Source organism: Benincasa hispida, unplaced genomic scaffold, assembly GCF_027475165.1.
Source record: "Benincasa hispida cultivar pf3 unplaced genomic scaffold, pf3_genome.v1.1 HicScf857, whole genome shotgun sequence".
In the NCBI taxonomy this organism is placed as follows: domain Eukaryota; kingdom Viridiplantae; phylum Streptophyta; class Magnoliopsida; order Cucurbitales; family Cucurbitaceae; genus Benincasa; species Benincasa hispida.
This window is the reverse complement of record NW_028326995.1, coordinates 1-16,110: the sequence shown is the minus strand read 5'-3', so window position 1 is coordinate 16,110 and position 16,110 is coordinate 1. Positions and strand designations below refer to the sequence as shown.

General features: G+C 30.2%; 2 protein-coding genes across 2 annotated transcripts; one reads left to right on the top strand and one right to left on the bottom strand.

Moving 5' to 3' along the window:
* Window positions 1-2,062: 2,062 nt before the first annotated feature.
* On the top strand, window positions 2,063-9,895 carry LOC150029867 ((+)-gamma-cadinene synthase-like). Its single transcript, XM_090310305.1, has 7 exons — window positions 2,063-2,286; window positions 2,419-2,698; window positions 3,741-4,116; window positions 7,636-7,854; window positions 7,979-8,117; window positions 8,221-8,469; window positions 9,345-9,895. Exons 1-7 carry the CDS (start codon window positions 2,149-2,151, stop codon window positions 9,636-9,638), a joined length of 1,695 nt encoding a protein of 564 aa, XP_090166431.1. The 5' UTR covers window positions 2,063-2,148; the 3' UTR covers window positions 9,639-9,895.
* A 4,630-nt stretch (window positions 9,896-14,525) lies between these two features.
* On the bottom strand, window positions 14,526-15,447 carry LOC150029866 (uncharacterized; the record flags this gene model as incomplete). The annotated part of the gene is made up of 2 exons (XM_090310307.1): window positions 14,526-14,554; window positions 14,662-15,447. Coding segments are annotated over 2 exons (815 nt in total), but the record flags the coding sequence as incomplete, so codon positions are not given.
* Between the last annotated feature and the right edge of the window lie 663 nt (window positions 15,448-16,110).

The following is a 16,110-nucleotide window of genomic DNA, read 5'->3' as shown; positions in this document are numbered from 1 at the left end:
CCCTTGATTAGTTATGAATTTCTTTATGAATAAATCCCTAAGGCTCCATTTGATAACTATTTGGTTTTTGGTTTCTAAGTTTTTGAAAATTAAGTCTATAAATACTCTTTTCACCTCTAATGTTCACGCTTTGTCATCTACATTTTACCATTATTTAAAAAAATCGAACAATGTTTCAATCTTAAAAAAGCAATTTTTAAAAAGTTTGTTTTTCTTTTAAAAATATTTTAATTAAGTAGTCAACTCTTTTACTTTACAAAAATTTAAACTATAGCAAAAAATTGAGAGAAAATATTCTTCATTTTTTAAAAACAAAAAACAAGAAACAAAATAGTTAACAAATAATGCTTAAACCTTGCAATTTTGACTATAATAAGCCCCTTAAAAATATATTTTAAAAAATAGTTTCATGTAGTATTAATTTATTAGCCACAAAGTTAAATTTAATGTCTAATATAAAATTTATTGTTAACATTTGTGAATATCTAAGAGATTTATTGGATGCTAAATTTGATAATTTAGAAATTTATTAGACACACAAATTGCGAACTCAAGAATCTATATTAAATATTTTTTTCAGGTTACATTCAAGGAATGTATATAAACACAAATCTATAAATTTATAGGAAAGACTTTTAACCCTTTATATAAATCTGTGGCCCCTAACATTAAGTTTTAGATCTACTACTCTTAAAAATAACTAATGTTTTAAACGTTCACATCAACAAAATTCTATTGCATCAATTTTATAAAAACATCGAAAAAAATATGTAAAGAAAATGTCATTTATATTCTTGGTCGAATCTACATAACTATTATTTGAAAAATTGTCACCTTTTTTGAAAACTTGTTCAAATAGCTTTTCTCGGTGCATCTCGGGCTAGATTGACTACTGAAATTTATTTTAAAAAAATAACTTTTCTAACTTATAGATTGTTTTGGCCCTTTTAGGCTTTTTTCGATACATATGGGACTAGTTTTTCTAAAATATGATGTGATCTCAAATCGTATACCAAATACTTACCAAATATTATATCATAATTTTACGTACTTTTTTAAATCTTTAGCAAAATTTCTAATTTCCAAATCAATTTACAAATTATCCAAATGTATTTTTTAGGTGGATCTCACGTGATTGATTTTTATTTTTAAATTTTTTGGAAAGATTAAAATTAAAAAGAAAGGGGTAAAATATGGAAAAATATATGAAATCTCAAGCAGATTAATACCAATATCGGTAAATTCTCGAGCATAGTAATATCGAGATTTTATATATTTTTCATATCTTACATTTTTTGTAAAATTTAATCTTTCCCAAAATTTAAAAACCAAAATGCAATCATCATCTAAAACAATATAATTGGTGAATTCATTTAGAAATTTAGAAATTCATATAATCATGGAAACAGAAATTGACCTAAAATTACAATATAATATTTGGTAAAGATAACCTAATTTGGAGAAAATTTGAAAATATATAAGATTTGATATAAGATTTGAATAGATTATCTAATATTTGGAAAAAATTATTAAAATCTCGACGCTGGTCGATCTCGCCCAATATCCACCGAGAAAAACTAATTTAACTACTTTTCAAAAAGTGTGTTAGTCTTAAAGGATTGAAAGCTGAGAATATTGTTTCTGATAATTGCTCCTATTATTTCCTACGTTAAGGTGGTAGGGTTATAAATATTAATTTCCTTTCAAATGTCAAATCTTCATAAATATTATTTGGTATGGACAAGATTTTAGGGTTTCTAATATTAATTTCTTTCCAAAGGTTAAATCCTCATAGATAAAAATAACATAAGATATAACTCATCAATAGAAGGAGAGTTATTTTAAATGAGAAAATTGTTGAAAATATTTGCAAATTTTAGAATCTACCAATGATAGATACTGACATAGATTATCATTATCTATCGACATCAATAGTTTATATTTAAAAACAACCCTCAATAAATTTTGTGGTAATTTATTCAATGGTTTGAATTTATGTGATAAAAATCTTGGGCCAACAAACCATACGAAAGCAGCCTATAAATAGACATGACTTTTTAATCAAAAGGTGTCTCACCAATAGTTTCAAATACTCGAGTGAATAACATACATCTTTTTCTTTTTTCTTTCCTCTTTCAAAAAGGAATAATGTCTTCTAAAATTTCAAATTTTCCTACTTCAGTTATGAAACCCAATGACATTCCTGATACTAAGCGTTCTACTGCAAATTTTCATCCTGGCATTTGGACTGATCATTTCCTTTCATTTACCTCTGATGATGCATTGGTAAAACTAAATTTCAAATTTATTTTATTGAATATTTTATTTTAATTAGTTGTCATTTATTTTGTGTGTATAACTTTTATCTGATACTTTTGTATTTTGAATAATTTAAAATTTTTATTCTTCTAATTTCAGAAATTAGACGATGGAATGAAAGAACAAGTTGAAAAGTTGAAAGAAGAAATACGGATGATGTTGGTTGTTTATGTGGAAAACCCATTGGAGAAGCTGAAGTTGGTTGATTCGATCCAACGACTAGGTGTATCTTATCATTTCGAGAATGAGATTGACCAAATCTTAGAACATTTATATGTGTCTTATTCCACTTTATTGAATAAAGATGGTGATGAAGATCTCCATACTATTGCTCTTCTATTTCGACTTCTCAGGCAACAAGGTTATAGGATTTCATGTGGTAAGTTATACACAAACAATTTTTTTTTTTGTTTAGTTTAAAAAATTATGTTTTGTTTAAACTGCAAATTAAGCTTCTACATACTATTTTTCATTATTATTTTCGGTGTTATGTTGCCTTCTTTATTGGATTGTTTTAAAAGATCGAGCCACATTTAAAAATTAAACAAAGAAGTATTTTTCTTATATTGAAATTTGGCTAAGACTACCCGTATTTAATTAAAAAAAAAAAGATGAAAATTAAATCATTGGTTAAAAACGTTGTAAGAAAACGTGCACAGTTTTTTAAAAAAAATATAAAGAAAAAACTAATGCCCTTTGTTAACCATTTTGACCTTATTTGGTAACCATTTGGTTTTTGTTTTGAAAATTAAGCCTATAGATACTACTTTTATCTTCAAATTTATTTCTTTATTATCTACTTTTTACCAAGCCAAAATTTGAAACTAAAAAAAGTAACTTTAAACTTGTTTTTATTTTAAGATTTTTTCTAAGAATTAAACCATTCTATTTAAGAAAGACGCAACTTATTGTAAGAAATGAGAAGGAAATAGTCTTGATTTGAAAAAAATAAAATACAAATAAATAAATAATAATAATAAATAAATGGTTACCAAACCAGACAGTTGTGTTTGATTTTTTGTCTTTGAAGGTTAAACTTATTTCCTTCCCATTTTTTATAATGATTTGTATCCTTCCTAGTACAATGGTTGAATTCTTAGTCAAATTTCAAAAAACAAAAACACATTTTTAAAAACTATTTTTTAAGTTTTTCAAATTTTTGCTTGGTTTTTTAAACCATTAATAAAAGATACATAACAAACGAAGAAATTTGGAGATAAAAGTAGTGTTTATTGACTTAACTTTCAAAAACAAAAAACAAAAAACGAAATGGTTACCAAATGAGACTTAAACGAGTATCAAAGAGAGTCTTGAGACAAATTAAAAGTTACGAATAAAGAATTTGGACTTCGAAAATTTTAATTATAATTATAATTTGTTTAAGAACTATTTATTAATTTTTTATGTCTAAACTTAAACAGATATATTCTCAAAATTCATGGACAATAGTAGAAAATTTAAAGAATCATTGGGCAATGATGAAAGAGGAATTTTGAGCCTATATGAAGCATCATATATGAGGGGACATGGAGAAGCTGTGCTTGAGGAAGCTCTTGAATTTACTACCACACATCTTAAAACATATATTGAATACTCCAATAATCCTCATTTTGTATCTGAAGTTAGCAATGCCTTGAAATTGCCTATTAGAAAAAGTATTACAAGAATCAAGGCAAGAGAGTATTTGGGAATATACCAACAACATCCTTCCCATAATGACACTTTGCTTACATTCTCAAAACTAGACTTCAACAGATTACAAAATCTTCACCAAAAGGAGCTAATTGAAATCTTCAGGTACTCCTACCATTATAATATGCTTCCATTTTCGTATCAATCAAGATAACTCTAACGGACTTTATTGTCATTATTTGTAGATATGAACCGTTATAATATGTTTATATTTATTATCATCATCATCATCATCATCATCATCATCATCATCATCATCATCATCATCATCATGATGATGATGGGTGCAAATGGTATCGAAATTCCAACTACTAGGAAGAAAGGTTTTGGTAACAATCATAGTTTAATGTTCGTTTGGGATTTGTATTTGCATTCCTAAAAAGTGATTGAGGAAAAATCTTAGCCACCTACCCTTTTTGGTAAATCAAATTACTAATTAATATAAGAGAATCGGGTCTAAATTTTAACTATGCTGTCAAAACTTTTAGATTCAAGGTTTTCAAAAACTTTGTTAATTTGTTAACGATTTTAATAAATATGTTATAACAATATCCAGCCACATTAATATATTTTGTCATATCTATTTTTAAATTTTAATTGATTCAATTTTTAATAATAATTATGTTTAACTATTATCAAATAATTTTGATTAAACTAAATTAGTTAAAATTTAAATCATATGAAATTAAAAAAATATATTGTAACAAGTTATAAATTAACTATCCAAATGAAAACAAGTAAAATAATAGGCCTATTTTGATTCATATAACTAAACCATACAAATTTAATTATAATTTACCAAATATTATTTTAATTCTTTTTACAGCTGATTTTTCTATAAAAAAAAAAAAAAAAAACACTGTACACTAATTATTTTAAAGGAAAATTTTCAAGGATAGAAAAAATATCAAACTATTTATAAAAATATCTAGAAAAAAAAAAGACATGGATAGTTATTAGTGTCTATATTTAACCATGTACATGCTTTCTTCTCTAAAAAAAAAATGAAAGGAACAAAATATTCATGCAAACGTTAATCAAGAATCCATTTCATTTTAGTTTTCTTTTTTGTTCTTTTCTTTTATTTAGTACAAGTGGGTATGGAAACTTGAACCTAACATTAGACATGAAAATTCTTTAAAAGTACAATACTTATTCAGATGATTTTTCAAAACATTGATTTCGAATTGTTAGGTAATACATTTTTTTTTTTATTCCGACAATATGTCGGGTGAGAAAATCAAACATCTATGTCAAGGTCGATATTCGTATTCAAAACTTGATTTGATTTTTTAAAATTAAATATTGATAAAAAAGTAGACAAAAAAAATGGAAGAAATTGAATGTTTATAGGTCTGATTTTCAAAAACGAAAAATTAAAACTCAAATAGCTACTTAACCGCAAACAAGTTCATCTATGATTTGACTGAAACGAATTATTAATCTATTATTAATATCTTTTATTACTTGCATCTAATAATCAATGTTGATCGTATGATGATTACATTGGAGTTAACATGCAAGAAGCGGAAACAATTAGGATCTTAAGTACTCCAATTCCATCAATTTTAGCAATCTAGCAATCATGTTCATATGAAAAAAATAGGGTTTCATAAATTATACCATTGTTGAACTCTTCAATTACTGAAATCAAGTTTAAATCTTCACATCAAAACCTTGTAGATCACAATTTTATATTCCATACATATCTCTAGGAACTTAGATTGGGTGGTGGAACCCAAAATGAAGTTGAATCATGAAGGAATTTTGGAGAAATTTTCCAGATTTTGTGTCAATGATCTAGAGTGAACATCTTCTCTTCCAACCTTCAATTGCATCACTTTCTTGGCATATGTCATTTTTTTTTTTTAATTTTCCTTTAACATGCAATTTCATTTCCTAGGAGTTTGACACAAATCCCACTTAATTTTAATGGTAATATGAGTATTTAAAGTGGAAAAATCCCACTTAGGGTATTTTTCCATTTTCAATTGAACTTTTTAATTTTAAATTTAAGATTGAATTTTTATTTTGAAATCAAAATTCAAAAAGATAAAATGTAAAAATAATAATATTAATTCAATAATTAATAATTAATAATTAATAATTAATTCTAACAATTAATTTCAAATGATTAATTAAACAACTTTAATTAATTAAACTAATTTAGTATTAAATTAAATTAAACACCACTTTTCCAACATGAAGCCTTATTCATGTAATTAATATTTAAATCATATATAGTTTCTAATTTTTCAATTTTGTTTAATTTTATAATTAAACGTATAATTATATCATGTATAATTACTAATTTCCTTAATTTGTATTTGAAGGCTTCAATTTTATTCATCGCACGGTTCTAGGGTTTAGTCTGTTTATATGCTAGTAGGGGAACTTAATGGACCTACAAATCATGGGCTCCAACGATCTGAGATTAACCTACTAAACTCTTTAACCTAATTAACCAACATTCGTTAACTACTAGGTCACTCCACTAAAGCTCAGTAGTTGCACTCACCTCACTTTTGATATATTTGTGTCTATCTTATTTAACCATAATCAGTAAGTCGACCCTTCAAAGGTTCTTCATAATAACGGTCGGGTCAAAAGTTGTTTTACCCCCGAGATTACATCATGCTCTTTAAGTATCGCCGAACCTTAATGAACAATTGGTTTGTGATCAAATCACTAAACCGAGTTCCTCTCGGGCCAATGAGAGGGTGGGACCCTTTGTTCAAGAACCACAGTTATTACTTAAGGGAACAACTTCTCTACTATCCAGTCTTACCTATGAAATGAGAGGCTTATTAAGCCGGTGCTATAGGGCCAACTCTTACCTATGCAAATCTAAGGATAGTTAGCTCAGGATTAAATTCAATTTAACTAGGTCATTGCTTTGAAATAGCCGTTTTAAATAGTACACAATGTTATAAATTAAGAATCACTTATTTCTTGGTCGGTATTATACAAACTCTTTGTATAGGATGCCCACTCGCATGTCTCTGCATAAATGATTTAAGATTACATCGTTTATACTAAGTACAAAGTAAGCCACATCTAATAGTGTTTCCAAAATAAGGTACCGAGCCTTATCCGTATACTATAAACCATTTTGGCTATCTACTCGAACTTGATCTACTCTTATATCTCCACTTAAAGTCCAGGTACTCATGTAACAACCATGGATCGTAGTTTATTGGATTTGATACTATTTACATATTCTAAAAGAATTTTATTGAACAAAAGTTGAATAACATCTTTATTGCAAATAGATTATAATACTCTTATAAACAGCGAGTTCTAGGACATATAACCGAACAGATTAATGACAATGATTCATTGTCATTCAAATGAAATATGAAAAAGTAGAAAGGATAAATATATGTTATCAAGATTTTAATTTTTAGAGTCACCCATCCTTGTTCTAAGGAAAACTAAATACAAAGTAAAATGAGATAAAAAAGTTCATACAATTTTACTTAATATCAGAGTTGATATACTTATTTATCAGAGTTAATTCCTTTTTCTTCCCATAAAGAAATTATTTCTACATTTAACGTTGATCTTTGTTGATAACAATGAAAATTTTGAAATAATCTTAATGCAAATAATAAATTAGTATAGGTGGTGGAAAGAATTGAACGTCCCAACGAACTTTCCATTTGTGAGAGATAGAATTGTGGAGAATTACTTTTGGGCATTGAGTGTATATTTCGAACCTCATTTCAATGTGGGAAGGAAAATATTGACTAAAGTGATCGCCATGGTCTCAATTATGGATGATATTTATGACGCTTATGGAACATTTGAAGAACTCCAAGTCTTCACTTTAGCAATCAACAGGTTACTTTCTTTACCCTCTTACTTGCTTCAAAATTCTTTTTCAATTTTATATGTATAGTCCATATATACTTGAAACAGAATTGAGTATGCTTTAATCAGTTATACAATGTCTTTAATTTTTTAGATGGGACATAAGCATGATTAATCTACTCCCGAAGTATATGAAAGTTTATTATACAACTATGCTCGATCTTTTCGAAGAGGTTGATAACGAGATGGCTAAGGATGGAACATCGTATCGTGCCCACTTTGCAAAGGAAGCGGTAATTAAATATCATCCTTCTCATAATTTCCTATTAATACCATTAATCTTGCTATCTTTCTTTGCATGTATAAGAAGTTTCAACTTTATTTATGTGTGAATAGATGAAAAGGCAAGCTGAATCCTATTTCAAAGAAGCTGAATGGCTGAACAAAAAGTATAAACCAAAATTTGAAGAATACATGGAAGTGGCTCTAGTTAGCTCAGGTTATGGGCTACTTGCAACTATTTCATTTGCTTGCATGGGTGACATTGCAACTCAAGAGGTATTTGATTCGCTTTCTGAGTGCCCCAAAATTCTTGAAGCCTCAACCACCGTTTGTAGACTAATGAATGATCTTGTCTCCGACCAGGTATGGGTCGCTCTCACTACTTCAAATAAGCCAATAATATCACATGGATTCAAGTATCAATCGATTTCACGAAATACATTTGTCGATATATCTACAGTTCATGATATTTAACAATGACATTGAAATTTAATATAACTATTATAAATATTCATAAAATAATAAAAAAATTAATCTATTAATCCAAATTAATATGACTATAAAATGCTAAAAACAATATATAAGAGTGAAAGGCCAGAGATATAGATGCCGTAAACTTCTCTCCGATAATAAACCCTAAATAGTAATCAAAGAACAGATTCGGTGATGGAAATATGAGATGGACACGCAACACAGCAGTGATTAAGAAAGAGATTGATGAGAATATGGAGTTGAAAGCATGGAAAGTAACTTTGCCCCTATTCTCCTATGAGTCTTAATGCATTTGTTCTTAATAACTTCTAAATTATTCTAACATTAGGAGAGAATAGCTTGTATAAATATAAGTTGTCAAATATATTTTCATAGTTTATAAAACAGCAATGCTCATAGAGACTAACATTTTTGGGGAAAAAAACAATCGACAAGAAACTAACGGGAAGAACTAGTTATCTAGATTTATTGAAAGTCGAGAGACAAAAATTAGACAATTAAAAATACAGAAACCAAAATGAAACAAAACTCAGAGTTTAAGAATTAAGCAGTGTTTTAACATGAAAAATATATTTATTATTAATTCAAATGAATTTTACAATTCTTATGATTCAACAATATTGATATATATATTATATATATATATCTCCGTAAAATTGAAATTTTGATAACTCACATTGGCATTGATAACATCAAGCTTTGCTCCAATATTAATTTATATATGTTTACCTTTTTAATTTTTGTAGTTTGAGAAACAAAGAGAACATGTCGTCTCTGCCACTGAATGTTACATGTACAATTATGGTTGCTCAGAAGAAGAAACCTGTGCTGAATTTCGAAAGCGAGTAGAAGATGCATGGAAGAATATAAATGAATGTTGTTTTCATCCTGCCACTGTTCCAATGCCATTTTTAATGTGTGTATTAAATCTCACCAGATTTATTGCCTTGCTTTATTCTGACGAGGATGGATACACAAATTCTAAGGGTAACACAAAAGTTCTTACCAAGGCTCTTCTTGTTGAACCAGTGCGTCTTTAACTATTTAATGAGGCAACGTTTGTGAAATCCAATATTTATGGGTCAATTGTGTACTTATAACTTGTAATATATAGAATGTGAAGGGTCCATAATGATATTATGTTTATGAATATAGTGGTATGGGTTTTAGTGATGCTTCTAGTTTATATGAGTTGAATTAACTTTGTGTAATAATTTTTTTGTTCTCTTGAAATTGTAGTTGAAATCACAGTACTATTGTCTACTTAAATTAATGAATTTACTTCTTGATTCAACAAGTTTATCCAAATCACCACAAAAGTTGTATGTTTTCAAGCCTCCGTCTTTACTTTCCTCAACCTCTTGGAAATTACCATATTTATAATAGGAAAACTCTCTTCCACTGCTTATGTAAAATGGTTGGGATAAAAAATTATTAAAGTGTGTTTTGAATATATTTTCAAGTGTGAATATTCGACTGAAGGAATGAGTCACATGGGGAATTGTAAGCCCCAAAGTCAGAGGAACGAGCATTTTTGAGGACTAGCCCCCTTCCCATTACTCGACGAAGGCTATTGTCCGATCCTCTTTCATGAGGAATCGTTTTAGTTAGATTGTACCCAAGCCCGCCTCCACTTTCTTATGTTAAAGAGGTCTTAATTGCTTCATGAGACTGAAAGCTTCTTTCTTCCATAGATATTTGTTCGTCAATCTTCAATAATTTTTTTTTGCCCAATTTTTTCCATTTAAATTTGTTTGATCGATTTGCAACCAAAAAAAAAAAAAGATTGAAATCAAATTTTTGTTCTACTCCATTTTTATTCCATTAAATTTGTTCGTCATCGACTATAACATCAACGAAAACCTCATGACTTAAAGAAACTTGCGATACCTGAGATATGCCATCTTCTTCCCTTTGGTAAATAAGTGGATGAAGTTTTTGATAGAATAAATACTTTAAATCTATATTGAATAGATAAACCCTAGGATCATTCATGTCAAATTGTCAAGAATAATAACATACCGGATTCCATTGAGAAACTAATGATAACTTCAAGATGATGATAGTTGACTAGGGTCTTCCTCAACCAAAACTCCGAATGCCCTTAGTGGGATCTCTCTCTAGATGGGATTTAAGAAAGACTGAGTGCTTATTGTTTTTGGTATGTTGGGGACCATAGCCCTAAGGTCTCTTTGTATACTAGTTCAATAAGGCTTCTCATTAAACCCTAATTAACTAGGAATAGGCTTCTACCCATTAAGTCCATACTCAATTAGAAAACTAGGGCCTTAATTAATTAGATCACATAATAGGGTCCAATCTAATAAAATAACCCAATGTGATAAATTATTAATCCACATACATAGTCCATACTTTAATTAAATATATTATTATTTAAATATGTCTAAGAATGTCCCACTTGGGCTATGTGTACCTGATATAATTAAATCAGATAAACCTTAAGCGCGCATAAACAAGTTCTTTCAATAATAGAATTCCCCTTTAGTTCAATCTGGTCCATCTACTGTATTAGCATGAAATCAAGGCGGCTTTCGTCACTACCCTTGTAACTAAACCTTCCTTGATCACCAATTCCAATACATTCAATGACATAGATCCAGTATGGATGGATAGCATGGAAACTACATGTAAAGTGATCTAGATCATGCCTGTTTCCAACTGGTCCAAATTCCTTAATTAGATAAGTCTAAAAAACTTTATGCAAAACTGCATGCATGATAAACGAGTTCAGATGATAAAACATAAACCATAAACTTTATTCTATATAGAATATAAACAAAATATGGTCAAAGAACATCCTCAATAACAAACTTCCACTAAACCATGGAATCAAAAAAGTAACTAACACCCATGTGAGCAACATGCTCATGAAAAACTTTGGGTGGTAAACATTTAGTCAATGAATCTGCCACCATAGAGTTTATTCCTATGTGTTCTATCGAAATTTGACTATTCTGAACTTTTTCTTTAACAACCAGAAACTTCACCTTTACATGCTTTGACTTCGTATTGCTTCTATTGTTGTTGGAATATATCATTGCCAACTTACTGTCACAAAATAATTTTAGTGGCCTTTCTATTGCAACCACTATCCGTAGCTCAGTGATAAAATCTCGCAACTATATTCCATGATTGGATGCCTCATAACATGTTATAAGATCTGCAACCATGGTAGAAGAATCCATACGTGTTTGTTTAACACTTTTCTAAGATACAACTCCTCTAACCAACATGAAGATATAGCCTTAAAGTGGATCGCAAAGTGTCTTGACATCCAACATAATCATAATCAGAATCAGAATACCCAATGAGCTCCAAAACTTATGATCTCCGATAAGTGAGCATATAATCTTTTGTTCTCTGTAAATACCTCATAACCCGTTTGGCTACTTTCCAATGATCCATCCCCGGATACTCAAATATCTGTCTAACACTCCAACTATGAATGCAATATCTAGATGCGTACATACTTGAGCATACATTAGACTTCCAATGGCCGATGCATACTTCTGCATTTCTTTAGTCTCGAGTGTGGTCTTGGGCCATTGACCTGAATGAAATTTATCACCTTTAGTGATCAGGGTATCTCTCAGCGCACAATCTTTCATGCCAAATCTACTTAAGATTTTTTTAATGTAGTTCTTTTGTGACAATCTCAAAATATCTTGAGAACGATCTTGCAGTATTTCAATTCCTAATACAAAAGAAGCATCACGAAGATCCTTCATCTCAAAATTTCTTTTGAGAAATCTCTTAGTGTCATGCAATATACCTACATAATTACTAGCTATGAGTATGTCATCAATATATAACACCGAAAGATTGATTTACTCCCACTGAACTTGTGATATACACAATCTTCCACTATGTTCACCTTAAAACCAAATGAGGTTATGACTTCATAGAATTTGTGATACCATTGACGAGAGGCTTGCTTGAGAACGTAGATGGATTTCCTTAATTTGCATACCATGACTTTGAATTACCAAACACAAATTTTTCTGGTTGCACCATATAAATCGTCTCGTCAGTGTTCCTATTGAGAAACGCAGTTTTTACATCCATCTGGTGTAGCTCTAAATCAAAGTGAGCTACTAGTGCCATGATTACCTAAAAGAGTCTTTTGATGAAACTGGAGAGAATGTTTCTTGGTAATCAATTCCTTCCTTTTGAGTAAAACCCTTCGCAACAAGACGAGCCTTATATCTTTCGATATTACCATGTGTATCCCTTTTGGTTTTAAATATCCATTTACAACCTATGGGTTTCACTCCTGATGGCAGTTCGACAAGTTCCCAAACGTCATTGTCTTTCGTGAATTTTATTTCCTCTTCCATACCACTTATTTACATTTGAGAATTAGAACATTGTAAAGCTTGTTGGAAGTTGATTAGATCATCTTCCATTACACCCACATCATCTTGATGTTTTTGAAGAAACACAATATAATAATCTAGAATTGCACTTCTTCTCTCTCTAGTAGATCTTCTTAGTGGCAGTTCTTGAGGTTGTTGAGTTTGAATTTCAAGTTCAATAACGAGGACTTTAGTGTTGTCTTGTTCTATAATTGGTTCAATAATGAAGTCAGGAATTGGAGCCTAAACATCATTTATAATCACATTAGGAAAAGAAACCAATTCCTCTTCAAAGACAACTTTCCTTATATTATCTTCCCCCCCAAACTCAACATCCTCAAGGAATCTAGCATTTCCTGTCTCAAACAATGATCTAAAAGTGGGATCATAAAACTTGAAACTCTGAGAGTGCTCAGAATACCCAACAAAATAGCAGCTAATAGTTCTTGAGTCCAACTTTCTTTCACTAGGCCTATAAGGCCTAGCCTCAGCTGGATAACCCCAAATGTGAAGATGCCTAATACTAGGCTTCTTTCCTGTCCATAGCTCATAAGGGGTTTTAACTACTACTTTACTAGGTACCCTATTAAGGATATATGTTGCAGTCTTTAGTGCCTCACCCCAGAGGGATTCTGGTAGAGAAGAATGACTAATTATACTTCTACCATATCCTTAAGTGTTCTATTTCGCCTCTCCGCTACACCATTCATGCTGGGTTTTTCCGACATAGTGTATTGCGGGACGATTCCACATTCCTCTAGGTATTTGGCAAAGGGCCCTGGACATTGTTCACCTGATCCATCATATCTACCGTAATATTCACCACCACGATCAGATTTGACAGCCTTAATTTTCTTTCCAAGTTGAAGTTCGACTTTAGCTTTGAAAGACTTGAAAACATCCAAGGATTTAGACTTCTCATGAATTAAATATAGGTACCCATATCTTGAATAGTCATCTATGAACGTAATAAAATATTGTTGTCCATTCCAAGAGGCCGTAGGGAATGGACCACAAATGTCTATATGTATTAGTTCTAAGACATCTAAGCATCTGTTGGCACCTAATTTTCTTATGTTTGTCTGTTTTCCCTTAATACATTCCACACAAACGTTGAAGTTACTTAAATCAAGAGAATCAAGAATTCCATCTGACACAAGTCTCTGAATTCTCTGTTTAGAGATGTGACCTAAACGTTTGTGCCATAACATAGCAGAATTCTCATTTAATTTACGTTTTGTACTACATGAATTAGATAATAGGATCTTGTTAAATGAAGCAAAAGAATGAAGCATATATAGATTATCAATTAAAGAACCGGTACCAATAAGCTTAGAATCTTGAAAAAGACTAACTTTATTATTTCCAAAAGAACAAGAAAAACCAAATTTGTCCAAACTGGAAATAGAAACTAAATTCCGTCTAAATGACGGTACAACAAAAGTCTCATTCAGATCCAAATAACAACCAGTTTTTAAAAGTAGTCTAAAATTTCCAATAGCTTCAACTGGAACTTCTTTGCCATTGCCCACATAGATGAATCTTTTAGCATCACTTGGCAGCCGGCTCCACAGGCAACCCTGCATTGATATACTTATGTGAGTAGTAGCACCAGAATCTACCCACCAAGTATCTGTAGGTACGGAAGCTAAATTAACTTCAGAACAAACCAAAGTAAGAAGTTTACCCTTCTTTACACGCCATTTGGCATATTTGGGACAATCTTTCTTGAAGTGACCTTTCCTTTTGTAGAAAAAACAAGGATTTTCAGTAGCTTGTTTCTTGTTTCTATTCTGCTGAGATGTCCCTTCTGCAGCATCCACAGTTTTCCTTTTCTTCTTATCACGAGAGCATGTTGCCAAATGAGTACTTTCTGTCCTTTCTCTCTTAATCCTATCTTCTTCTTGCACACATTGTGAGATAAGCTCATTAATACTCCATTTATCCTTTTGAGTATTATAACTTATCTTAAATAGAGTGAATTGTGCAGGAAGAGAGATAAGTACCAGATGCACGAGTAAATTTTCATTTATCTCGATATCAAGTGCCTTTAATTTACCTGCGAGATTGGACATTTCCATAATGTACTCCCTTATGTTTCCATTGCCCTTATACCTCATAGAAGTTAAAGAAGTCAAAAGACTACTTCCTTTCCCTTTCTCATTTTTAGCAAAATATTTCTCAATTTGAGCAAGAAACTTATTGACATTTTCACTTTCTGTGATAGAGCCCCGAAAAGACTCCGGAATGGAGTGCCTAATGATCATCAGACACATGCGAGTTGACCGTTCCCACTTCTCTATATTAGCCGTATTTGGTTGTTCCTCAGTAGAAGTAGGTTTATCGGTCCTTAATGCAAGGTCCAAATCCATACACCCGAGAAGTATCTCTAAGCTTTCCTTCCAAATCTTGAAGTTCGATCCATTCAACTTAGGGATTGAACTCAAATTTCCAGATATTTGAGTAAGACCAACTGAAACAATAAACAACAAAACATATGCTCACAATTAAAATATAACAAAATAATTTCACATATGTGGTGGGGCCCTTTAACAAGATACCTAACACAACATTGATGTCCAACCTTTGGGCAAAAACACCAACTATAAATGGTACTCTCAATGTAGTAATCAAAGTACTAACAATTAACTCTGTCAAAAAATAGCCTTTCTTTGGACGGACTATTTTTCACATGAGCAATCCTTATAATTGTCATATACTCATTACCACATGCATATCCACAATTTGGCCAAATAATTATCTTCCTTTGGGCCGATAATTATCCGCATAAATTCATGAATATGCACATCTTATATATTTTAGAATTAAATTAATCTAGATAACAGAGGCTACTTTGGTAACATATTATTTTGACCAACTCAATCAAAAATATAAGAACAATAATATAATAATATTATTGTACAAAAATAAAAGAGAAAGAACACCAAATAGTCTTTACCAATATTCACTTAATAATTGCATACACATTATACAATTAAAGCAACAAAACATTTGAATATCACTAAATATCATCAATCAAATTTAAATTTAAATTCACCAAAATATCAATCAAATTTAAATTTAAATTTACCATATTATCAATCATATTTAAATTTAAATCCACAATATGATTAAT